Source organism: Nerophis lumbriciformis, linkage group LG27, assembly GCF_033978685.3.
Source record: "Nerophis lumbriciformis linkage group LG27, RoL_Nlum_v2.1, whole genome shotgun sequence".
Taxonomy (NCBI): Eukaryota; Metazoa; Chordata; class Actinopteri; order Syngnathiformes; family Syngnathidae; genus Nerophis; species Nerophis lumbriciformis.
This window is the reverse complement of record NC_084574.2, coordinates 18,771,799-18,798,419: the sequence shown is the minus strand read 5'-3', so window position 1 is coordinate 18,798,419 and position 26,621 is coordinate 18,771,799. Positions and strand designations below refer to the sequence as shown.

The 26,621-nt window shown below is 40.4% G+C and overlaps 1 protein-coding gene across 1 annotated transcript; it reads left to right on the top strand.

The window, feature by feature from the left end:
- The first annotated feature begins 1,971 nt into the window (after positions 1–1,971).
- mvb12a (multivesicular body subunit 12A) lies at positions 1,972–26,621 on the top strand. The gene is made up of 10 exons (XM_061922732.2): positions 1,972–2,096; positions 13,555–13,644; positions 15,282–15,365; positions 15,485–15,584; positions 19,387–19,516; positions 19,616–19,756; positions 23,399–23,505; positions 25,625–25,683; positions 25,783–25,848; positions 25,940–26,621. The coding sequence occupies exons 2-10, from the start codon at positions 13,555–13,557 to the stop codon at positions 26,018–26,020; spliced, it is 858 nt and encodes a 285-aa protein (XP_061778716.1). The 5' UTR covers positions 1,972–2,096; the 3' UTR covers positions 26,021–26,621.

Genomic DNA, 26,621 nt, shown 5'->3' with positions numbered 1-26,621 from the left:
ATGAATGTAGAGGAAACTTTCCTAAAAATATTTAACAGTTCATTTAATCATGTATTTATTCCTGGGGATGCGAGCTTGCTTATTGATGAGAGCCAGCTAAGTTGGACTCTGGTTGATTGTATCAAGCTGTGCTGAGCAACCAGTGACACATAAGATAATTAAGGACAAACTTAGACCTTCACACACATTTGAATTTTTTTTTCTACAGATTGGGTTTAAGAGAGAGAGGCTGGTTCAACTCCCTATCAGGGCTAGCGTGCCCTTGAGCAAGGTGCTTTATTCCATACTGTTAGGGATTTTTTTTTCTCGTCTTTCAGCTTTTTAAGGGGTCGCCACAGCGAGTTTAATAGCATGTTTGATTTGACTTGGTTTTTCCGGGCTTGAGAGCAACACTAAACATCTCCAACGGTTGAGTACAATTCGAAATGTTGCCATCTGCACACAAGGCAGCATGTACCATGACACCACCAGCCCCAACTCTCAGGAGTAAAATTAAGGGAAAAAAACAGCACTACTACCATGGTAACCAATTTTCTGACTGAGTTGCTATAGCAACAGTGTGACACATGTAAACTTACATGTGACAATGAAAACTACATCAGAGTGTTCCTATAACCCCATATCCCCACTGTAGGTATACCGTATGCTGTATGTCACACGTGAACACATTCAGTCAAACCCAGAACACCTGCGTTTTAAGAAACATTTACTTTCTTGCTAATCATTAGCACATACGATCAATACTAGATTATACAAGACTCTCCTCAACTAAGGAAACAGTACATAGTATGATTTATCATGTACCCTCACTCTGAGCAGCAAGAGACTGAGTTTTTAAAGAAGACATTGTATAATTCCAAGGAAAGTAGTGTGTACTGTGCATGAATCTGTTAACAAAATGACACATTAAATAACATATGACCATTAAAAAGATTATTCAACCTAACTGACGAAGGTCAGCCGATGCTGACCTTGAATTGTTCAGTTCAGTTCCGTTTCAGTTTATTTCGAATATGCATACGATATAATGTAATGCATCACACAATTCCAGTTGTTTCATCACAGCACGCCCGAAAAGGAGTAGGGAGAAGCAGAGCTTATTTAATCCTACCCCTTTTCATACCATAGCAATTTTATCCATGAATTGATTAACGTGGACCCCGACTTAAACAAGTTGAAAAACCTATTCGGGTGTTACTATTTAGTGGTCAATTGTACGGAATATGTATGTGCAATCTACTAATAAAAGTTTCAATCAATCAATCCAATTTCCTTGTTCTCTGTAACAGAACAGTGAACAAATGAATAATAAATAAAAGCAAACAATATTAAATACTTAAATAATTTTTGTCTCAATAAAAATACAAAAGAGGTTCAAGATGCTCATCATAATTCTTGTTCTGTGTACTTTGTGAACACTTGTAGTTTGAACAGTCTCTTAAACTGAATCATATTGGTGCTTTGTTTGATTTCTTTGGTTAATCCGTTCCTTAATTTAATTCCACATACTGGTACACTGAAGGTTTTAAGTGTTGTACGAGCACACACATGTTTTAAATTAGATTGTCTTCTAAGGTTATATTTCTCCTCTTTTGTTGAGAATAATTGTTGTACATTCTTGGTAGCAGGTTATAGTTTGCTTTATACATCATTTTAGCTGTTTGCAAATGCACCAAATTGCTGAATTTCAATACGTGTGATTTATACACGACTCTCCTTGCAATTGACTTCGTAATGTTGTGTAATTATTCATAATTTAAAAGCCTAAACCTTTTTTGGCTGTTTTTATCAATCGAAAACACGACAATAATCATCATTGTATTAATAACTAATTCGTGAGAAAACGCTTCTCAAAGACTGGATTTTCACAACAGCTAAAAGGGCTGCTGTGCTGCCATCTAGCGGCAAGATTTGACAGCTAATTTGCGACGACTATCGCGAGGGCTGCTGGGAGTTGTAGTCCCAAAAGAGTTCCAGGACTTCCTGCTTTTACAAGGAAAAAGCACCTCCACACACAAGAGACGGCTGACTCCAGAGCTGCCACTTCGCTAGAATACACAACTTCCAAGTCAAGGGAGGAACAACTTCCATGCAGGGTAAGTGTAGTTATTTCTTTTCTTTTATTTGTATAGTGGCGACTAAACATATTTTGAGTGAATCGACGTTTAGATTTTGAACGACCGCTGCTGCTGTGAGAGGAAACCGGCTGGTCGTGTTTGTATTGAAAAGCACACAGTGTTACATATTAGTTGTGTCTTAAGTGTACAGCCAGGTAGTTCAGAAACACAAGTTCAGTCAATAACGACCACGGTTAGTTTAAATAACTGACTAAAGTCTTTAAACTAGATATGTGCAAATAAATAGTGAAGTGGATTATATTTATATAGCGCTTTTCTCTAGTGACTCAAAGCGCTTTACATAGTGAAACCCTTTATCTAAGTTACATTTAAACCAGTGTGGAGCAGGTGGGTGAAGTGTCTTGCCCAAGGACACAACGGCAGTGAATCGGATGGCGGAAGCGGGATCGAACATGGAACCCTCAAGTTACCGGCACGGCCACTCTACTAACCGCCCCAAATAGACTCCACAGTAAATAAATACATGTCGAACAAAAACCTTGTCTCAACACAGTTAAACATGTTTTTTTTTTTTATTCTAGAACATCCTGGTTTTTTTTGCTTGAACCAACATTTTATAAAAGTTGAACTTGCCTTTATTTGTTAATGTGTGTGTTAAACCACAAACATTGTGGCGTGAAAGGAAATGTGTCGAGTATGGCACTTAATTATGACTCAATTCCTCCAGAATGGACATAGCATCTCCTTGTCTGAGTTCATCACAGTCATAACACAACAATTCAGAGTGAATAGGAGCACTGTGTCTTGCACAAGTTACTGTGTGGCTCCTGAATAGCAGGCTTTTTTTGCTTAAATAGGACCCTGTTTAGCTGCAGGTTTGTCCTTGGGCAAGACACTTCACCCACCTTACTCCCGGTGGCACCCGCACTGGTGTATGTATGGAGAGACTCCCTTGCAAAACAGATTTTTTATTTCAATCTGCTCTCTAGTTTTTTTTTAATGCTGAAATAATAGACGCACCCTTTATAAATCCCTAAATATGCCCATTTCCCATATTTTAAAGTACCTGGTGTCTTCAATTAAAATTGAGTAAAGTCCGTTTATGAAAATGATCTCACAGCTAAGGTTCGAACCTCATATTGCAAAACCAACTTTTCTTACCTGTTGGTACCTGTTTTTGTGTATTTGGGATCTGCATAAGTCCTGAAAATGTTAAATTAAACCATGGAGGCAGATATATTTATAAAGCAATATTGCCTTCCTTCATATGAAGGGTTGATTCTTTTTCTTGTTGTGGGGCAGACTGGCTCGTACATGCACTTTCTAATACAAAGTACTGTATAGTTCTAACTTATATCTGTCAGTAAACCCAAAGCACTAAAAAACGACTACATGGCTGACAGGGAGAAGACGCAGTCGAAGTTAAGGCCCGTAAATAAGACCGCCCAGAAAACGGCACATTCTGAAGAAACAGTCAGAAAGCAGCTTGAAGATGGTCTGTAAAACATAATCTATGCACAATTTTGACCAAAGAACCACAATTACATGTTATGTAAACCACAAATAAATGATAAATGGGTTATACTTGTATAGCGCTTTCCTACCTTCAAGGTACTCAAAGCGCTTTGACAGTATTACCACATTCACCCATTCACACACACATTCACACACTGATGGCGGGAGCTGCCATGCAAGGCGCTAACCAGCAGCCATCAGGAGCAAGGGGTGAAGTGTCTTGCCCAAGGACACAACGGATGTGACTAGGATGGTAGAAGGTGGGGATTGAACCCCAGTAACCAGCAACACTCCGATTGCTGGCACGGCCACTCTACCAACTTCGCCACGCCGCAAAGAAGTGTTTTAAATCAAATAAAATAAATCATAATTTGACCCCTTTTAAATTACATCAAAATAGCCCATGAGTGTCTAAACCAAAGAATGTGAGGATCATTTGACATTTTTCACTTTCAAAACTGATACAAAATGTCGATTTAAAAAAAAAAAACTGTGTTAGTACTGTCAACATTTCAACTTTTATACCATTACATTACAGATGTTTGCTCTTTTATTTGTTTTTTATAATAGTATTTTTAGAATGTGCCACAATGTGTGTTAAAAATTATCAATGGGCCACAAATGGCCCCCAAATCACACTTTGGACTCCACTGGACTAGCCCATAAGCATAAGAGTATCAAAATGTAATAACTGCACTGCTTTCCATTGTTTCAATAATATTTATCCATCCATCCATCTTCTTCCGCTTATCCGAGGTCGGGTCGCGGGGGCAGCAGCCTAAGCAGGGAAGCCCAGACTTCCCTCTCCCCAGCCACTTCGTCCAGCTCCTCCCGGTGGATCCCGAGGCGTTCCCAGGCCAGCCGGGAGACATAGTCTTCCCAACGTGTCCTGGGTCTTCCCCGTGGCCTCCTACCGGTCGGACGTGCCCGAAACACCTCCCGAGGGAGGCGTTCGGGTGGCATCCTGACCAGATGCCCGAACCACCTCATCTGGCTCCTCTCGATATGGAGGAGCAGCGGCTTTACTTTGAGCTCCCCCCGGATGGCAGAGCTTCTCACCCTATCTCTAAGGGAGAGCCCCGCCACCCGGCGGAGGAAACTCATTTCGGCCGCTTGTACCCGTGATCTTGTCCTTTCGGTCATGACCCAAAGCTCATGACCATAGGTGAGGATGGGAACGTAGATCGACCGGTAAATCGAGAGCTTTGCCTTCTGGCTCAGCTCCTTCTTCACCACAACGGATCGATACAGCGTCCGCATTACTGAAGATGCCGCACCGATCCGCCTGTCGATCTCACGATCCACTCTTCCCTCACTCGTGAACAAGACTCCGAGGTACTTGAACTCCTCCACTTGGGGCAAGATCTCCTCCCCAACCCGGAGATGGCACTCCACCCTTTTCCGGGCGAGAACCATGGACTCGGATTTGGAGGTGCTGATTCTCATCCCAGTCGCTTCACACTCGGCTGCGAACCGATCCAGTGAGAGCTGAAGATCTTGGCCAGATGAAGCCATCAGGACCACATCATCTGCAAAAAGCAGAGACCTAATCCTGCAGCCACCAAACCAGATACCCTCAACGCCCTGACTGCGCCTAGAAATTCTGTCCATAAAGGTTATGAACAGAATCGGTGACAAAGGGCAGCCCTGGCGGAGTCCAACCCTCACTGGAAACGTGTCCGACTTACTGCCGGCAATGCGGACCAAGCTCTGACACCGATTATACAGGGAGCGAACCGCCACAATAAGACAGTCCGTTACCCCATACTCTCTGAGCACTCCCCACAGGACTTCCCGGGGTACACGGTCGAATGCCTTCTCCAAGTCCACAAAGCACATGTAGACTGGTTGGGCAAACTCCCATGCACCCTCAAGGACCCTGCCGAGAGTATAGAGCTGGTCCACAGTTCCACGACCAGGACGAAAACCACACTGTTCCTCCTGAATCCGAGGTTCGACTATCCGGCGTAGCCTCCTCTCCAGTACACCTGAATAGACCTTACCGGGAAGGCTGAGGAGTGTGATCCCACGATAGTTGGAACACACCCTCCGGTTCCCCTTCTTAAAGAGAGGAACCACCACCCCGGTCTGCCAATCCAGAGGTACCGCCCCCGATGTCCACGCGATGTTGCAGAGTCTTGTCAACCAAGACAGCCCCACAACATCCAGAGCCTTAAGGAACTCCGGGCGGATCTCATCCACCCCCGGGGCCTTGCCACCGAGGAGCTTTTTAACTACCTCGGCAACCTCAGCCCCAGAAATAGGAGAGCCCACCACAGATTCCCCAGGCCCTGCTTCCTCATAGGAAGACGTGCTGGTAGGATTGAGGAGGTCTTCGAAGTATTCTCTCCACCGATCCACAACATCCGCAGTCGAGGTCAACAGAGCACCATCCCCACCATACACGGTGTTGACACTGCACTGCTTCCCCTTCCTGAGGCGGCGGATGGTGGTCCAGAATTGCTTCGAAGCCGTCCGGAAGTCTTTTTCCATGGCCTCACCGAACTCCTCCCATGTCCGAGTTTTTGCCTCCGCGACCGCTGAAGCCGCACACCGCTTGGCCTGTCGGTACCTGTCTGCTGCGTCAGGAGTCCCATGAGCCAAAAGAACCCGATAGGACTCCTTCTTCAGCTTGACGGCATCCCTCACCGCCGGTGTCCACCAACGGGTTCTAGGATTACCGCCACGACAGGCACCAACTACCCTGCGGCCACAGCTCCAATCGGCCGCCCCGACAACAGAGGTACGGAACATCGTCCACTCGGACTCAATGTCCAGCGCCTCCCTCGTGACATGTTCAAAGTTCTTCCGGAGGTGGGAATTGAAACTCTCTCTGACAGGAGACTCTGCTAGACGTTCCCAGCAAACCCTCACAATGCGTTTGGGCCTGCCAGGTCTGTCCGGCATCCTCCCCCACCATCGCAGCCAACTCACCACCAGGTGGTGATCGGTAGAAAGCTCCGCCCCTCTCTTCACCCGAGTGTCCAAAACATGAGGCCGCAAATCCGATGACACAACTACAAAGTCGATCATGGAACTGCGGCCTAGGGTGTCCTGGTGCCAAGTGCACATATGGACACCCTTATGTTTGAACATGGTGTTTGTTATTGACAATCCGTGACGAGCACAAAAGTCCAATAACAAAACACCACTTGGGTTCAGATCCGGGCGGCCATTCTTCCCAATCACGCCTCTCCAGGTTTCACTGTCGTTGCCAACATGAGCGTTGAAGTCCCCCAGTAGAACGAGGGAATCACCCGGGGGAGCACTCTCCAGTACTCCCTCGAGTGAATCCAAAAAGGGTGGGTAATCTGAACTGCCGTTGGGCGCGTAAGCGCAAACAACAGTCAGGACCCGTCCCCCCACCCGAAGGCGGAGGGAGGCTACCCTCTCGTCCACCGGGTTGAACTCCAACGTGCAGGCTTTGAGCCGAGGGGAAACAAGAATTGCCACCCCAGCCCGTCGCCTCTCATTGCTGGCAACGCCAGAGTGGAAGAGAGTCCAGCCCCTGTCAAGAGAACTGGTTCCAGAGCCCTTGCTGTGCGTCGAAGTGAGTCCGACTATATCTAGCCGGAACTTCTCCACCTCACGCACTAGCTCAGGCTCCTTCCCCCCCAGCGAGGTGACGTTCCACGTCCCAAGAGCTAGCTTCTGTAGCCGAGGATCGGACCGCCAAGTGCCCTGCCTTCGGCTTCCGCCCAGCTCACATCGCACCCGACCTCTATGACCCCTGCTATGGGTGGTGAGCCCATTGGAGGTCAATAATCAATAATATTTATTTTGAGTTAATATCCGGATCCTAAATGAACACTCAATTGCATGTTGCTGTGCTGTAAATGAATGTTATGACTAGAGGTGGGAGAAATAATAGATTTTTAGATGCATCACAATTCAGAGATGGAGGATTATAAAATCGATTAGTAAACATCAATAATCGATGTATTTATTGTAAATAAAGTAATGCAGACAGTTGTAAAATTTGGCTGACTGCAGCAAGCCACCTCCCTGGGGGATCAGACCAGCTCCTTTAATTGTAGGGCACTTATGATCCAGTTTTGCACACATTTCCACTAATTTAATAAATGTAATGGGAATGTCTTAATAAGAATGCAGTTTTTAAAATTAGCAAGTGATGAACGCTTATTTAGTGAAACAAAAAGAAATGTAAAACTGCATGAATATACATACATATAAAGATGCATCAATAATCGATTTTTAATCAAATCATAGTTCCTGAATCGTAATCGTGAGGTGGCCAAAGATTCCCACCTCTACTTGTGACTCTTGTACATCTTTCATACCGGGCTTTAAACTATATTTTTTGCGCTCTTACTTGACATTACTGTGGATACAACTCGAAATATTTGTGTTCGATCAGCCCTACAGTTTGAGACACAGCGGTTTAGAACTGGATTCAGGAAGAATGAACCAGTGACGTGCGGTGAGGTTAATGGCTGGTGAGGCACTGACTTCATCACAGTCAGATTTACAAACATATGAACCCTAAAGAGTATCTTATTCACCATTTGATTGGCAGCAGTTAACGGGTTATGTTTAAAAGCTCATACCAGCATTCTTCCCTGCTTGGCACTCAGCATCAAGGGTTGGAATTGGGGGTTAAATCACCAAAAATGATTCCCGGGCGCGGCGCTGCTGCTGCCCACTGCCCCCCTTACCTCCCAGGGGGTGAACAAGGGGATGGGTCAAATGCAGACGACAAATTTCATTACACCTAGTGTGTGTGTGACAATCATTGGTACTTTAACTTAACTTTAACTTTGCACATACAAACTGTAGCACACAAAAAAGCACATTTAATAAAAAAAACTTTATTATGGTCTTACCTTTACTTATAAATGAAGTCCACAACTAAAGCCCTCACTTAAACTTTCCACGTGCAAGTTTGAATCTATTTAAAAAAGTGTAACCGGGGGTTTATAAATGTCGCCTATACTGTATGAAACTACAAAATAACAAACACGGAGGCTCCAGTTTACACGAGGACCACTTTATTTACCTTCTTTCAAAAACTTCCGCTTCACTCCGTGTCATCACTTCCGCTCTTAGCGCCTTCAAAATAAGAGCTCAAGGCATATACTGTATAACAGCGCATAACAGGAACTTAACATCACAAAGAGAAAAGCCCATGAAAATAGGTTACAAAAGTTATTTAATAAGAAGCCAAAAAGTGCAAAAACAATAATGTTCGTGTTGGAGGAGTTGTGAATTAGATACACTTGCAGTCTGCAGGTGTACCTAATGTTGTGGCCCTGCAGACATTCACAACTCCTCCAACACGAACATTATTGTTTTTGCACTTTTTGGCTTCTTATGAAATAACTTTTTTAAATAGATTCAATCTTGCACGTGGAAAGTTTAAGTGTGGGCTTTAGTTGATATAACAATTCTACAGCGGGGGTGCAGGAGGTGGGATTACTGGAGCCTCAGCCAGTGCGTCTTTTGCAGCCGTTTTATGATCGCTCAGCACAAGAAATACGTTACACATACAGTTGTTGACAAAATACACTGTACATTATATACCTCAGCTAACTAAACTATGGAAATGTATAATATAGTTCATATAGCAATGCAGTCTCACTGCACAGCAGGGCAGCAGTTAGCAGAGTCCGGAATCCATGTTGAGGCACTGAGTGACGTGCCTCAACTGGCTGCTGTTCACCGCACCGTCTCTTCTCAGTATTTGAACGGCAAATGTGAAAATTCAGCGATTTTGAATAAAAATAATCTAAAACTGGTGAAGTTAAATGGAAAATAACTCTATGGTATAATCACTGGATACATATAACAATTTAATTAATTTTTTTTCTTTTTACATTTTTTTTCTTTCCATGATGGCAGGTGAGGCCCCACCTCACCTGCCTCTAGTGACTGCACGTCACTGGAATGAACATACTGTTGTTCTGTCCATTCGCTTTTACATTTGCGGTGTTCTGCATCATATTTTCTTAGTTTTGAGCGACGGCCCTCTTATTCACTTCCTATTCACTTCTCCGCAGGTAAACAAACAATTTCATTGGTTTATTTTGAGTAACATCTCCTCACTTTTCCCAACGTAACCATACTAACTGTAGCGACTGCGCCTACAATCTGTCTGTGATCACCATCGACAACAGTCTGCGAGCTTCATTATACTTTAGTATTATTATATCATATTCTCCATTGACATTAATTGGTCATTGGTCTGGAAAGGGCAGTCAATTGGTCCGGATGTAGACCAAGATCGCCATTTGTTGATGGCCTCTCCAAACCTTATAATATGCTTCTCACAGTTAAGTGCAGTTTTACACATTAAGAAGTTACACAATACCACATCTTGACGAAACATCTTCCTGTTGGAAAATATTAAGTGAGTTGACTTGTGAGACAGCGCCTTCAACTGGATTTACATATTTGTAGCAATTTTTTCCCCTGCAGAAAGCGCCATCAAACCAATTTGTATTGAACTTACCATAATATAAAAATATTTGAAATCTAATGTACAAAAAAATAATCTGTACCTGTGTGCAAATGGTGAACTGTGAATAGGTTGGAATTGACTCTATTGTAGTGAGTAGCAAAGCAGTTTCTATTCAAGGTTTAAAGTGAGCATTTGTTTGCTGTCTGTTCCATGAGGGCAGGCCTAACTAGTCAGGTGAGGTTGTGTTTCATAATAACTGATATGATGTGCCCTGAGCCCTCAACTGCGAAATTGTGAGTAAACATGCAAAGCATACAATTGAAATAATTCTTGCCTCATTATTTGTTTGTAGCGTGTCTCTCTGTGGCTGATGCAAAAAGTCTTATGTCACCACTAGTTTTATGGTTTTAATGACATTTCCTGATATCAATCATAACAGCCAAACAAATCTAATGGCGGCCTCAGACTTTTGCACATTATAGCAGTACCTTGGTTTTCTATGGTAATCATTTCCAAGAGGTCAAACAATAATCAAATTGTACGAAATCTGAATTTTTTTTTTCTATAAGAGATTATGTAAATCCAAATAAACCGTTCCAGTCCATGAAAAATATGAACACAAGCACATTTAATAAATAATTATAGTTTTACATGCAGAAAAAAGTGCAAAACATATACTACGACTACGCACATATATAAATGAGGAATGAATGTTCTAACTATTACCATTATTAATGATAAACCGTGATTCAACTACCGACAGTGTCAGTGTTACAGATTTAAATTAAAATCAACCCTAAACCGTGATTGATAACCGCATTACAATAAACTTACTGAACATTGATATTGTTTATTAGCACGCTAGTACGCTACCTGCTAACTTAAATACCAACATGAATACAAGACACAATTTCCCTATTAAAAAAGTCATACCCCAATTTAAACTTGTATAAACACATTGCTGTCTGAGTAACTCAATTAATTAGTAATTGAGTAATTCAATTGTGTACATTGGACCTACAGACTGTGCTGAGTACTCTCTAATCCCAGGTTTCCACTAGATGAGAATGATGGCAGACTATTTTCTTTTCTATTCTAGTCAATGTGTCATTTCCACTGTCGGCGGACTGCCATGTCTGTGCCGTACTGCATCCCTGTGCTAAATATACGCAGAGCTTCTATTTTTGATGGTTCTCGCAACACAGCGTATCAATTTAGCTCAAATCTGCTCGTGTGGGACAGGAAGTCATACACAAACACAAAATAAATTATCCGGTTTACTTTAAAAAAAGAAATGTTTCAGTGTGTTCAGGGCGGATTGTATTTTATTTAAATCAGGTTTTACAAATAGACATATCACCTTAACTGCTGCTATCAAAGTTGTAAATGACATTATTGAAGCATTGGATTGCAAAAAATATTGTGCAGCTCTAATTATCGACCTGTCAAAAGCATTTGATAGGGTCGACCGAATCATTTTAGTGGACAGACTGCACAGGATTGGTCTACCTCAGCAGGCTGTAAAGTGGTTTTCTAATTACCTGTCCAATAGAACCCAATGCGTCCAGTTTACTGGATCCTCTTCGTCTTTACTCCCTGTGTTAAATAGTGTACCGAAAGGTTCTATATTAGGTCCGCTGTTCTCCATTTATGTAAAAAAAAATTCTGTGATAATGATGCTGCTTTCCATTTTTATGCAGATTATGTGATCATATATTGTTCATCCCCTGCTGTTTTGCAAACCTTTGAGCTCCTGCAGTCAGCTTTTGATGTTGTTCAATCCCAGCTGACTCAGCTGAGACTAGTGATAAATGCACAAAAATCTAAGGTGGTGTTATTTTCAAATGGCAAGCGATTGCCATTGAACACTCCAAAAATATTAACTGCTCATAAGGTTGAACTTGAAAAAAGTACTTGGGGATTGTTATTGATGAGAACTTGTCTTTTAAATTTTACATTGAAAAACATGTGGCTAAACTTTAAAGGTATGTACCTTTTTCTTTAGAAACAAGTCCGGTTTTTCCCTACAAGTTAGGAAACGCTTGATTGTGACCTCTTTAGATTATGGAGACTTGCTTTTTATGAATGCACCCGACACCTATTTGAAAAAACTGGATACTGTATATCACTGTGCCCTATGTTTTATGACTGGTTGTGGCAACCTTGTCCACCATTGCACTTTATATGCAAAGGCAAACTGTTGATCTTTATCAGTATGCAGATTTTCTCGATAGTTGTTTTATATATAAATCACTTCTTGGTCTAGTTTCCCCTTACTAATGTTCTTTTATGTGAAGAGATTCTAGTTGCTAAAGCTTAAGGTTGCAAGACATACTTAGAGTGTTTGTTCTTAGAGCCAACACAAACCTTGGAAATACAGCTTTCAGTTATGCTGTTCCAAGGTCATGTAATAACTCACAGATCTGAGGTTACCTGAGTTGATCACTCTGGGGGAATTTCAGGCAATTTTAAAGGATCGAGAAAATTTTTCTATTGGGCAATGTACTTGTTTTAAATTGTTTTTACTGAAACATTGTATACATTGTTTTGACCTACCACGTGTTTTTAATGTAAGTAATTCGTTTTTTTTAATTGTGGTGTGTGACTGCTGCTGTCTGTTGTTTTTATATGTATTTCTGTAACTTTGTGTTGCTGCCCTCTTGGCCAGGTCACTCTTGAAGAGATTTTAATCTTAATGAGTTTTTACCTGAATAAATAAAGGATATTGATTGATTGATTTTACCCTATTAAACGTCCTAATGGGCGGGGATGAACCTAAAGTCAACTTGTCAAAGGTTTTTAGATGTAATTTCTAGGCCTGGGCCAATATTGGATTAGTCAATTAACCGGACAGTAAATGACAACGAAGTCGACAAGTTGACCAGCATCGATAATCGGCATGTCTACGCGTTGTTACGGATCACAAGAGCGGTCACTCTTTTGCATTGGTTTCAGCAGCTGTGGGCGTTTTCACTACAAATAAACTGTAATAATGATAACCGATATAAAACTCCAGACGGTTAGTATTACCGTATTAAATTAAAATGTTTGAAAAACCGTGATTGATAACCACACTTTGATAAAATACTGGAGACCAACTAGCGTTAGCTTGCTAGCTAATTTATATGCTAACATGTAAACAAGGGACATTAACGTATTTCCCCATTAAGAACCGTCATTCCCCAATCTAAACTTGTAAAATAAACACATTACTGTATAAACAAGTGCGCTACAGTATTCACATTGAACATAAAGGCTGTACTGTCTCTGCACAAAGTGATCGATATAAACTTCACAGTGTCAAGTTGAAACAGGCGGACACTTGGAATATAAGAAAATCCAGAAGATGCTGGATGGGATTTGTTATTGTGGTTTATATAAAAATGTGTTTGTAGTTTTGATAGCAAAGGCAGATTTTTGTGGATATACACTTTGTATTAGATGTCATTGCCTATTCAAATAGCCAGGCCGTGTACCGGCATCCACAATTAAAAGTATATTCAAATTGTTTTACCTTTCCGTTCTTCTTTCTCTTCTCCTCAGATGTCCGCCATGGATCATGTGCAAGTCCGGCCAGTGACAGCAGTAGCGTGGACGTCCAACTCCAACACATGCCCCAAAGACTTCACCTTGGTACGGACAGAAATTACACATCAACAATTCTGAACATTAAAAAATTATTTCTTTATTCATTATTTACAGCAAATAGCTCCTTTATGGTATCTTTTCATTTAGCTTAGTAGGCATTCTTAATCAACACAATACATAAAAAATATTGCAAGTAGTATTCCAACATTGTAAAAAAGAAGTCCTAAATAAATGCATGGAAAATCAATAAAAATTAGACATAAGGGTGCAATTTGCGATACAGATTATTGTAAACTTTGTTTTTCTGTGGTCCACGTTCAACTAATAAATAACTTAAAAAGTAGGAACACCTTACAAAAACATCAAATGCCCATTATATACGATTTAAATTATATCAATTTGGCTGACAATAGTTTTTTTATTACTATCACTTTATCGTGATAATGCATGTTGATGACACATTCTTGCTGTGTCCTGCAAATTTGACAGCGACAAGCCAACAAGCTTGTCTTCAACACAATGTTGCGTCCTCACTAGCAGCTAGTGTCTCTCCATAGCGCAAAGTCACTCGAAGTCAGTAATCCTTGCCTCTGTGGCGGCAAATAAACTAATACTGTTATAACAGGAAGATGAGGAATAGCTAAAAATGCTACACTACACACAGTCAAAGGATATGCTAACCGCTAAGAGAGAGCTAAAAAAGGTGGGCGGATAAATACAAAAAGGCAGTAATAATACCAAGTATAGTATCAGTACAGGGCCGATAGTGAAGTGATTAGGTCAATATTTTTAGTATCAAAAATCTTAAATCCTTGGCCGCAGAGGGCAAAAAACAAAGGATTTAAATCCAAGCCAGTAGTAGCATTAGTATGACCAATTCTGCCTTTGTATCAAATCGCTAAAAAGATTGATACCCAAATTTGTAGTGTCCCCCAAAACTAAATGATCCAAACAGAAGAATAAGTGTTTATTACATTTTAAAAGAAGTAAATAATTAAAGTTAAAGTACCAATGATTGTCGTACACACACTAGGTGTGGTGAAATTTGTCCTCTGCATTTGACCCATCCCCTTTGATCACCCCCTGGGATGTGAGAGGAGCAGTGGGCAGCAGCGGAATAGTTTAGACAGAATAATAGAACTGGAAATGATGCAATATATTACCACATATATCAGCAGCCCCACTAGGCGCCTTTGTAACCCGTTTTAAAATAGTTCTGTTATAATTAACATCATATAATGTGATATATCATTATCGCAGTAGGCCGCAATTTACATCCAATATGGATTCTAGGCAATATAACTCTTCCGTAGCTCACTATGATCCCTGACCTAAGCATATAGCATTTTTAACAGATCTTATTGTAGTGCCAGTCTTTAAACCAGTCCCAAGATAACCTTGGCCTATTGAGTCACAAGCACTATGGTATGTGGATGTGATAATGAGGCAACAGAGTGACTTCGGTGATTCGCCCTATGGCCACACATCAAGAAAGTCTCAGTCTTCATCCGTTTTGGTTGCAGTGTTCTCTGTGTGTTTTCTTGAGGTACTCCAGTTTCACCCCACAGTTCAAAAACATACATGTTAATTTCACTAAGACTCTAAATTTACCATCGGTTTGAATGTGTCTGTTTGTCATTAGATGTATGAACATGCTCTCTTTCTGTCTGCCTCTCCTGCAGATTAATATCACTGAAGATGGAGCAAATGCAAACTTCACGCGCAGCTTTGGAATGAAATCTGGATATTACATCTGTTACAGTAAGGTAACCTGGAGGGATTTTATTAATCATCTTCACTTCTTGTCTTTGCATCACCACGTTTTCTCCATTATTGTCAGCCATGTTTCGTGTGTGTGGAGTGTAACAGTACTGTATCTCTATAGGCCACGTCAGAAGGTATGGTCGTGTCAGACATTCAGCTCATCTCGGACAAGGATGCCATTCCTCATGGCTACACTTTCATAGCAGAGCACCTGGAACCAAGTGAGAGCACACACACACACACACACATGTTAACACTATTGTTGTGTGTGTTTTAGGCTTTTACTATCGTCAGACCTCAGAAAGGTAATTGCGTCCCCAGGAATGTGTAAATCAATGACACAACTTTTTTTTTTTCAAAGCAAAGCGTCCTGCTCATTTGAATCTATATTTGACTAATACAATTTAAACACGGGAAATAATTACATTTGTTGTCTATACCCCGCTTCCTAAACTTAGACTTCCCCTGTCCCTGGGTTTTCATTCAGTCGTGTTACCCTAACACATGACCCCCTCTGAAAAATGTGGAATATTCCACAAGTCACTGGTACACAGGAAGTTACATCATTCAGATCCTCTACAGCAGTGTTTTTCAACCACTGTGCCGCGGCACACTAGTGTGCCGTGAGATACGGTCTGGTGTGCCGTGGGAGATTATCTAATTTCACCTGTTTGGGTTAAAAATCTTTTTTGCAACCAGTAATTATAGTCTGCAAATGATGTGTTGTTGTTGAATGTCTGTGCTGTCTATATAAACAAAAGGTGAGTGCCCCTAAGAAAAGGCATTAAAGCGTAGGGAAGGCTATGCACTGAACTGGCTACAAAGTAAACAAAAACAAAATGCTGGATGACAGCAAATACTTACTGTGGAGCAAAGGCAATGTACATCCGAACATGACATGACAATCAACAATGTCCTCACAAAGACGGATACAAACAACTGTAATATTCTTGATTGCTAAAACAAAGTAGATGCGGGAAATATCGCTTAAAGGAAGACATGAAACTGCTACAGGAAAATACCAAAAAAAAGACAGAAAAAGCCACCAAAATAGAAGCGCAAGACAAGAACTAAAACACTACGCACAGGAAAACAGCAAAAACCTCAAAATAAGTCAGGGTGTGATGTGACAGGTTGTGACAGTACACCTACTTTGAGACAAGAGCTATAGTGAAGCATGCTTGGTTATGCTTTAAAGTCATATCCAACAATTGCAACAACGACTTTTTACTGTCAACTGTTTTTTGTTTTTTAATGATTCCCGCTGGTGGTGTGCCTCCGCATTTTTTCAACGCAAAAAATGTGCCTTAGCTGAAAAAAGGTTGAAAAACGCTGCTCTACAGGTCATGTGAAGGCCAAAAATAAAATGTATTTTTCTATATATTCAATTATATATCAAATAGGACTTTTAATTGATTTTGACCCCTTGAAATCTCAGCAAAATGATAATGAAAGTGGGGCAAACATCGTGGTGTGCCATAGCAGTCTGTGTGTGTCCATCCTCATGTTTGCAGATCAGTTACAAGTTGATGAAGGATGGCAAAATGATGGGGCCACATTATTTATTTTATTCTGTTTATGTACAAGTTTCACTTTTGCATCTCATTGTCTATAACTGTGGTGCGTTCAAAGACCCTTGTTTAAAGTTAGAAACAGAGGTTACCAGTTTTTAAAGACGGGGGACTTGACTCCCAGGATATGCACTAACAATAATTTCATCATGATTAAGGACGTACACAGAGTACCGGTATTTTTTGGTACTGGTTCCTAATTAGGTCAGTCCATAAGGACCGTAAAGACTTTGGAATAACGATACTGCTATTGGTATTTTTTGTTTACACGCTGTCACATTCAGTTCAGCTGCCACTGCTACACATTAAAGTCAGCCTTGAATAATGACAAATAAGGAAGCAACACCACACAAAAGTTTGTCACATACTATTTCCTCCTCAAAATCACGCACGCCCTGTCAGTCGGAAGTGAACGCACTGAACTCACAACGAGTCACGTTTTATCAACCATCCTCCGAGCGATGCATTAATCCACAGGCCAAAAAACTGAAGAATTTAGGTAATATAATGATCCATAAGGTTGCTTTGCATCCGCTGTGATTGACAGGTTTCAAGTAGCCGTCTGACGTCACTTCAATGTGCTGCGTTTGCGTGGCATTGAAACCCATCTGGCTTAAATGTGTTTCAGTTCATTCTGTCTCTTGACCACAAACTGGACGATCGAGCATTAAATTTGCTGGCTGAGTCTTTTTATTTGTATAATACACACACATACCTACATCGGTAGCGCAACACTCAATAAGGCTTCCTGTCCGTCACTCAAATACGTCTGTGTGCAAAAATGCAAATAATTCCTCCTGTTACAAAATGCACACCCACATTACATACTAATTGATTGTATTGATTTATAGGATATATATTTGATATGATACATCATGTAAAAGGTATGTGCTCTGCACGTGCATGCCATATATAAATATTATTTCCAGCTGAGTGTAATTGTAATGAATAGAATCACAGGGGTGGATCTGTGTGGTCTTTACAAGAAGATGACATAGCATTTCACCTTACACTGCACACATAGTTGACTTCTTTAAGACTTAAAGAAACAGCTGAGATGTTGCAGTACATCATGTTGTAGGTGTTATGGTTACGGTTTAATATGTGCTAATATAAATGCTAATTAAAATGCATTTTTTCACATCTTTATTTCCAAAAATTACATATAGTACCTATTAGAGTACCGATGAATACCTGTAATCGTACCGATAAAATCTTAACGAAATACATCCTTAATCATAATAATGATGTATTATTAATATAATTTGTATTACCCACTGATGATAATCTTACGTGTATCAGGAAAATCTCTACTTTACACTCTGAAGTAAACGGAAAGTTAACAGATTTATAATTATATATGGGTCAGTAAAGACAGGTTATATGATTATTTAGATTCATATTCTGGCCACTTTGTATTGAATTTGTTTTTGTAAAAAAAACTTCTTTTTTTTTTTAAACAAAACTAAATTATTTTTGGGGGTTTCTCTAGATCAGGGGTCGGCAACCTTTACCAGTCAAAGAGCCATTTTGACCAGTTTTGACCCAGAATCCCATGCAGCTCTAACTTTTCCGGGATACATTATACACCCCCGCTACCAAACCCCGGGGGGTGGGGGGGGGGGGGGGGGGGTTGGTGGTAGCAGGGATGTATAATGCAGCCCGGAAGAGTCAGGGCTGCATGGGATTCTGGGTATTTGTTCTGTTGTGTTTATGTTGTGTTAAGGTGCAGATGTTCTCCCGAAATGTGTTTGTCATTCTTGTTTGGTTTTGGTTCAAAGTGTGGCGCATTATTAGTAAGAGTGTTAAAGTTGTTTTATATGGTCACCGTCAGTGTAACCTGTGTGGCTGTTGACCAAGTATGCCTTGCTGTCACGTATGTGTGTAAGCAGAAAATGCATATTGTATAACAAGCGGTTGGGCTAGCACGCTGTTAATACAGATTGTATAGGGTGCCAAATGTTGTACCATCATGGCACGCCCTTATTATAGCTGTAAGGGTGAAAATCTGTGAATATTAATACTGGGAGTTTTCTGCGAGAGGCACTGAAATCCTGAAGTCTCGCGGGAATATCAGGGGAGGGGTTCAGCAAGTAAGCTGCTGAGCCGCATCAGAGTGATCAAAGGGAGCCGCGGGTTGCCGACCCCTGCTCTAGATGTTAATCGCATTTCTGAAAAGTCAAACACCTAATTAAGGATTTTACATGTGTTTTAAAAAGCTGGGATGGGAGCCCTTTAAGAATTTTGTTACACTTCTGGCCCTTACTAAAACATATTAGATACTAAAGAAATTAGCTAAATACAAAATTTGGTGCACTTATTGAGTATATGAAAACTGTAAAATACACACTGTCCATTAATCCAATTAAATAAAATAAAATAAAAACTTTGTTGGACTTGGTCTTAGATATTTCAGATTTAGATTGGATTAAGTAATGTTTTGTATGTCCAGAGGCCACCGTTTCAAAGAAGAAACGCGTATGTGTGCGAGTTGTCCCAGAGGGTAGTGTGGACACAGCCGTGTTGGACATCAAACTGACGGCCAAAAGCAAGATGATGTTACAGCACTACACATATGTTGGGTAAGAAGCGTTCCTACACTCATTTCATCTGCACTCAATGTGTTCTGTGACCTCCAGCTGCTTGTCATACCACTGCAATATCAAACATGCAATTCACAGAGACGTCCATGGCTATGTACTGTGGTGTAGGAAGGGTCATTTCACCAGCGCCACACCCAAAGCCAAGCCCCGCCGCAAAAGTCTGAATGTGCGCAGACTCTCACTCGATGGTCCGTCTGCTCCTCAGCCTCTAAAACCAAGGTACAGTTCTGGTTTAAGATCTTTAGCTTGCACACAGAAAATAAATCACCATTTGTTTTGTTACTTGACAGACTGTCACTTGGGGACATTCTTGTTAAGGCCAAGTTCACATGAACACGGATACTTAATAAACACATACTGTACTTATCTCTGTGTTTGTCCACACGCAAGCGCATACTTTTGTCCTTAAAAACGCAGACTTTTGCAAACGCTAGCTAAGGTGAAGTTACACAACTCTCCGCTCAGCGTATGCGTGTACACTGCTCAAATGGAGGCTTGTACTCCTGATGACGTCACGGTTGTGCGTTGTCATTTCCAAAGCTCAACAACACTGCCTTGCTGACTTTAATTAAACAAACACACTATAAGAGGACTTACTGTATGTTTGAATGTAAATATGCTGCTATTTTCACTCTACATTGATGAAAAGACACATAAAAATGGGCTTTTAAAGACACTGCGACAGTCCCGCCAGCGCCAATGACAGTCAGCTGTTTTGAAGACGATCGCTGTCAGACCTCCAGCTGGCAAGCAAGATATTTTGCTTTGTGTCATAAAAAAGGTGCAACAATATCTCATGTTTTTAATCCTTATTTAACAACAGATCATGAAGTTAACTTACGTGTGTTGGTTTTATTTATGTAGATGAGCCTGGCGCGACCGTGTGCGTGCATAAAACACGTCCGAGCGACTAAGAAAACATGATGTAGCTTCCTCCTTGTTAGTGTGTACTGATGTTAAAGACAATATACACTTCATTGCACATGTATCACTATATTGATAATTAAATGCGTCATAATTCCACAAGAATTTTGCAGCGACACACGCACGTCTGTGGGTTTTAGGCACTTAACACTCAAGAGGTTGCCATGGCTCTTTGTTAGGGAGCACTAATTTTTAAGATCGTGTACACTTTATTGCACATGTAATATACCACCATGCTGCTGATTAAACATGTTATGACTCTACGAGTGTTTGGTTTCAGCAGCACAGGCGCATATGTGCGCTTTAAACACTAAAAAAAAGATTAATAATGTTCCCAGGGCTCTGTGTAAGTGCAGGCTGGTTTCAAAGATGATGTACATGTCATTGTATGTTTAGTATATAAAAATAAACATAATAACAGAGTTGTAATGCCACTAACTCTGCTTTTGCTCCTCTTCGATTGTGTATGTGTTTGCTTGTTGACAGAGACAGTTTTAAAGCTACACTTGTGTAAATGGAGATTGTTTAAACCCCAGGTATGCGTTTTTGAAACGATCCGTGTTTGTGTGGACATGGCCTAGGTACGAAGGGTGTACTCACAGGTGCTACAGAATTTAACTTGCTTACTTAGTCTAAACCGAGCTGGAGCACATCTGTTCTAGTCATACAAAGTTACATTGTTGGTTCTCCATTAACATTCCATTGTCACTCTTGCAGTATGTCCTACTGTCTGAATGATACGTTACATGACTCATGACTTCATTTTTAATAGGGATCCGACCTATTATCGGCGCCATTTATTTGTCATTTTGACGTATATCAGTATCTGCCTTTTCTTTATCGGTACAACTACAACAGAACTACATCAGCAGATACAATATGTACACGTATGATACCAGTACATAAAAATATTAGAAGTAGATAGTAATAACCACCACTCAAGCACCAGCCCTTTTGCACTGCTTGAATCATGTTTGCAATATTTCAGGGTTCTTCACAAGGAGACCTCAAACTCATAAACTGCTATTAAAATTGTATAAAACTACTGAGTTAATGGAGAGTTATTTTGATGTAGAGAAGTTCCATATTTTTATAAACTTTCCCATGTAATTTTCTATATTTTAAAATGTTAATATTGATGCTTCTCTGACCCACACCATTACACATGTAATAAAGGTGTTTGTGAAATTCCCTGATGTAGTTGCTTTAGCTCCAAACGACGACATTATGTCGCTACTGATCTGATGTTTTCTAAAAAAAAAAAAAAAAAAAAAAAACTTAAAGCCTTGTCCAGCTGTTTACTGACATATACTATTCATGTTTAAATAACTTTTACTGCAAATGAATATCGGCTTCAAATATCAGTTATCTGCCCTCCTTGACTACCAATAATCGGTATCCATATCGGTCGATCTCTAAGTTTTAATCTATATTAATGGTATTTCTTTTTGCATCAGCAAAGAGTGTCAGTGCACTAAACATGTTTAATTTATGTTAACAAAAAGCGGTCTGTTTTTCAAAGAAGACATTTATCTACTTTAATGTGGATCTGTTACTCCTTTTGTAATATTAATGTGCTTTTTTAAAGACGTAAAAGAAAAATCTTTCTCGCATAGTGTCTATAATACTAGGGGTGTGGGAAAAAATCGATTCGAATACAAATCGCCATTCTCACGTTGTACGATTCAGTATCGATTCTCATTTTTCAAAAATCTAATTTTTTTTATCAATCAATCCAACAAAACAATACACAGCAATACCATAACAATGCAATCCAAAACCAAACCCGACCCAGCAACACTCAGAACAGCAATAAACAGAGCAATTGAGAGGAGACACAAACACGACACAGAACAAACCAAAAGTAGTGAAACAAAAATGAATATTATCAACAACAGTATCAATATTAGTAACAATTTCAACATAGCAGTGATTAAAAATCCCTCATTGACATTGTCATTAGACATTTATAAAAAAAAAAAAAAAATAACAATAGTGTCACAGTGGCTTACACTTGAATCGCATCTCATAAGCTTGACAACACACTGTGTCCAATATTTTCACAAAGATAAAAAAGGTCATATTTTTGGTTCATTTAATAGTTAAAACAAATTTACATTTTTGCAATCAGTTGATAAAACATTGTCCTTTACAATTATAAAAGCGTTTTACAAAAATCTACTACTCTGCTTGCATGTCAGCAGACTGGGGTAGATCCTGCTGAAATCCTATGTATTGAATGAATAGAGAATTGTTTTGAATCGGAATAATTGAGTTTTTGAATCGAGAATCGCGTTGAATCGAAAAAATCGATTTATAATCGAATCGTGACCCCAAGAATCGATATTGAATCGAATCGTGGGACACCCAAAGATTCGCAGCCTTATATAATACTGTTGGTGCCATGTTTTTTTTGTACTCATTTCCCACGGAGAGGACCAACTGTCTTATGTTGACTTGTTAGCTACTGCAGCCTGTCACTTCCGCATCAACTGCACATTTGTGCATGCGTGACAGTAACACTACTTGGACAAACTGCCTGAAATGCGTTGCCAGAGACGTTTCAGGGATTTTGAGTTATTCTGCGTTATAATGATAATGACGGTACTTGTGACAGCCCCAATTTTCAAATTTAAGTCAAATATATTTTGCCTCCGCCAAACAAGAAAGCGCAATTAAGAAAAAACAAGAAAGCGTGTAATTTTTCTTTGTGTGTATCATAGCACAATAACCAATTTCAATGAAAGTGTTAGGAGGGATGTTATGTAAGAACCTACAAAATGTCCACTCATTAAAATTAATAAAATAAATATTACATCCATGCCCATGATGAGTGCATGTGAACAACAAATGTGTATTAGCTTCACAGTAATTTTAATATGGCCAGCTTAGCCGATGCTGATGGAAATCCTCTTTTTCTTGTTAATGTTTCTGCAGCAACCATCTTCCAGGGCCACAAGGTAAATTCAGCACCAGGCGCCACTCCCTCCATGTAACAGACACTGTGGACAAACCAGCTGACAGCAGCATCCAAGTCATCACAGGTAACTACACCATATTGCCAAAAGTATTTGGCCACCCACCCAAATGATCAGAATCAGGTGTCCTAATCACTTGGCCCGGCCACAGGTGTATAAAATCAAGCACTTGTGAAAGAATGGGCCGCTCTCAGGAGCTCAGTGATTTCCAGCGTGGAACTGTCATAGGGTGCCACCTGTGCAACAAATCCAGTCGTGAAATTTCCTCGCTCCTAAATCTTCCAAAGTCAACTGTCGGCTTTATTATAAGAAAATGGAAGGGTTTGGGAACAACAGCAACTCAGCCACGAAAAATGACAGAGAGGGGTTAGCGCATGCTGAAGCGCATAGTGCAAAGAGGTCGCCGACTTTCTGCACAGTCAGTTGCTACAGATCTCCAAACTTCACGTGACCTTCCAATTAGCCCACGTACAGTACGCAGAGAGCTTTATGGAATGGGTTTCCATGGCCGAGCAGCTGCATCTAAGCCATACATCACCAAGTCCAATGTAAAGTGTGGGATGCAGTGGTGTAAAGCACGTCGCCACTGGACTCTACAGCAGTGGAGACGTGTTCTCTGGAGTGATAAATCACGCTTTTCCATCTGGCAATCTGATGGACTAGTCTGGGTTTGAAGGTTGCCAGAAGAACGATACATTCCAGACTGCATTGTGCCGAGTGTGAAATTCGGTGGGGTTGTTTTTCAGGATTTGGGCAAGCTTGGCCCCTTAGTTCCAGTGAAAGGAACTTTGAATGCTCCAGGATACCAAAACATTTTGGACAAGTTCATGCTCCCAACCTTGTGGGAACATGACTGTGCACCAGTGCACAAAGCAAGGTCCATAAAGACGTGGATGAACTTTATTGACCTGAACCCGATAGAACACCTTTGGGATGAATTAGAACGGAGACTGAGAGCCAGGCCTTCTCGACCAACATCAGTGTGTGACCTCACCAATGCGCTTTTGGAAGAATGGTCGAAAAATCCTATAAACACACTCTGCAACCTTGTGGACAGCCTTCCCAGAAGAGTTGAAGCTGTAATAGCTGCAAAAGGTGGACCTACATCCTATTGAACCCCACGGGTTAGGAATGGGATGGCACTTCAAGTTTATATGTGAGTCAAGGCTGTTGGCCAAATACTTTTGGCAATATAGTGTACATTATAATGGAATAGTTGCTCCTTTTAGTGCCACGGATCTGTGGATCCTTACAACGTGTTTCATGTGATGTTCGCTGTAATATTGGCACAGATGATAAATATTACATCTCTAATAGCTATGCTGATGTTAAAAAGCGAACAGTATGCAGGTCCGAAGCAAAGAAAGATCGAAGGAAGAGTTTTTTGAAAAAAATTTCGAACAGAGATCATGGAAACAAAACTTTTGAAATGTCATGTAGTTCATTCAAAAGGCAGCAAAGGCTCTGTGGAATGATAAAAGGAGTTTTAAATGCGAAGGAAAAGCCTGTTCCTGCCCCGACTGATACTCTTCCAGATGAAGCTTGCTATTACCAGTTGTGTGGAATACAAAGGTTTTGTTTATCAATTTGGAGTGCACAAATGCAGCATGAGGAGGTTGGTGTACGCTTTATTATTCGCCTTTAATATACCTGCTTCATGATCTTTCATCTCATTGGTATTTTGTTCCGGAGTCCAAACTAAGCCGGCATTTTACATTTCCTTAGCTACCTTCTTAAATAAACCTCTGTTCCTTTTTTTCTACCATCAATGCACTTTAAAATGTTGTGTTCTTTTAATTTGTGAAGCAAATAAACAGTCTCCTCTTTATTCCATCCATCCATCCATTTTCTACCGCTTGAGCCTATCTCAGCTGCATTCGGGCGGAAGCATTCCAATTGTTTCTATGTTTTTATTGAATGGTATCTGCTTCCGGGTTACAGCCTGCGTGCGAACGAAGAGTCCTATTAGGTCGCACACGCCCCCTCAAGAGATCTGCTTTTCAATCGCATAGTCCAGATGCGTTAGTCCGACTTTTCAAAAACTGAACACGATCGGATTAAGGTGTTTCCGTGGGTTGTAGGAGGCTTATTTAAAGCCGAACTATTTAAGAAATCGGTCCAATTTAGTGCATAGACACGTACTGATTGTCTTACAATATGTTCTTTACCTTTTCATTTTTTGCAGCTCTCGAGGGAGTTCCCTTCAGCCTTCACCCAAAGTTTGATACCAAGCCAAAAAATACGGTACATTTGACATTCATTCTAAATGTATTTCCAGGCAAACGTTTTTACATCCAAGTCTATGACATGTTTTTTATAGTTTTTATTTTGCGTCACTCTTAGAATCCTCAGTTGACCTCGCAACTCAACAACATTCGCATAAAGTCTCTCCAGGACATAGAAAATGAGGTAAGCCCCCATGACTGCACCACTTTTATTACCAAGTAAATTAACTTTGTGCGCTTGCAAAAAAGGAATGTTTTCTATTTTGTTTTTCCAGTATAGCTACACATTTGCAGTGGAAGAATATGCTGCTAAGAAGACTAAACCTGTAGTGTCCACACCTTCAGCAGGTCAGTGATCTTCGCACAACCTCAACTGGTACAAATGAAGGACCATCGCATCTGTGTGAAGCTCCTAAAGGAAATATGTTATTTTATAGATCACCTTTTTAAAAGGTTTTATTAATGATAGCATCTTGAAACATTCCAGTTTGCTATTCCAGTTGAAGGCATATGAGGATTAATGACTCAAAGAATATCTGCTCTTTAGGACAAATCATGTGCTGCCATTACGTTTGCTCTCATGTGCTTCATTTACATTGGAAACTAAAAAGAAATGATGCCATGTAGTCTATGAAGATGCACTTTTCACTGTTGGTTTGGAGTGCTAACATGTCAGAACACAGCAACAATCATAAAACTGCATATGCATCCCTGAATGTATTGTTTCTTATAACACAGCTTATTAAGCTTTATTCCCCCAAAATATTTACGTCTCTGTGACTGGAGGAAAGACTTGTACAGTAGTGCGGGCCAGTGCTAAAATGATATATATATACTGTATCATAAATAAGGATGTTTTTGTTATTTCTTTCTGGTGGCATTGGGCTCAAATATTTATGTATAAATGCCCTATGAATCAGACATAAACTGAATTGGAAAATAAAATTAACAAGATTA

Excerpts from the sequence above, each read along its gene's own strand:
- mvb12a (XM_061922732.2), top strand. The coding sequence starts at position 13,555 with ATGTCCGCCATGGATCATGTGCAAGTCCGGCCAGTGACAGCAGTAGCG. Across the intron at positions 15,585-19,386 it reads AGCAGAGCACCTGGAACCAA|AGGCCACCGTTTCAAAGAAG; the intron begins GTGAGAGCACAC and ends TTGTATGTCCAG. Across the intron at positions 19,757-23,398 it reads CCTCAGCCTCTAAAACCAAG|CAACCATCTTCCAGGGCCAC; the intron begins GTACAGTTCTGG and ends ATGTTTCTGCAG.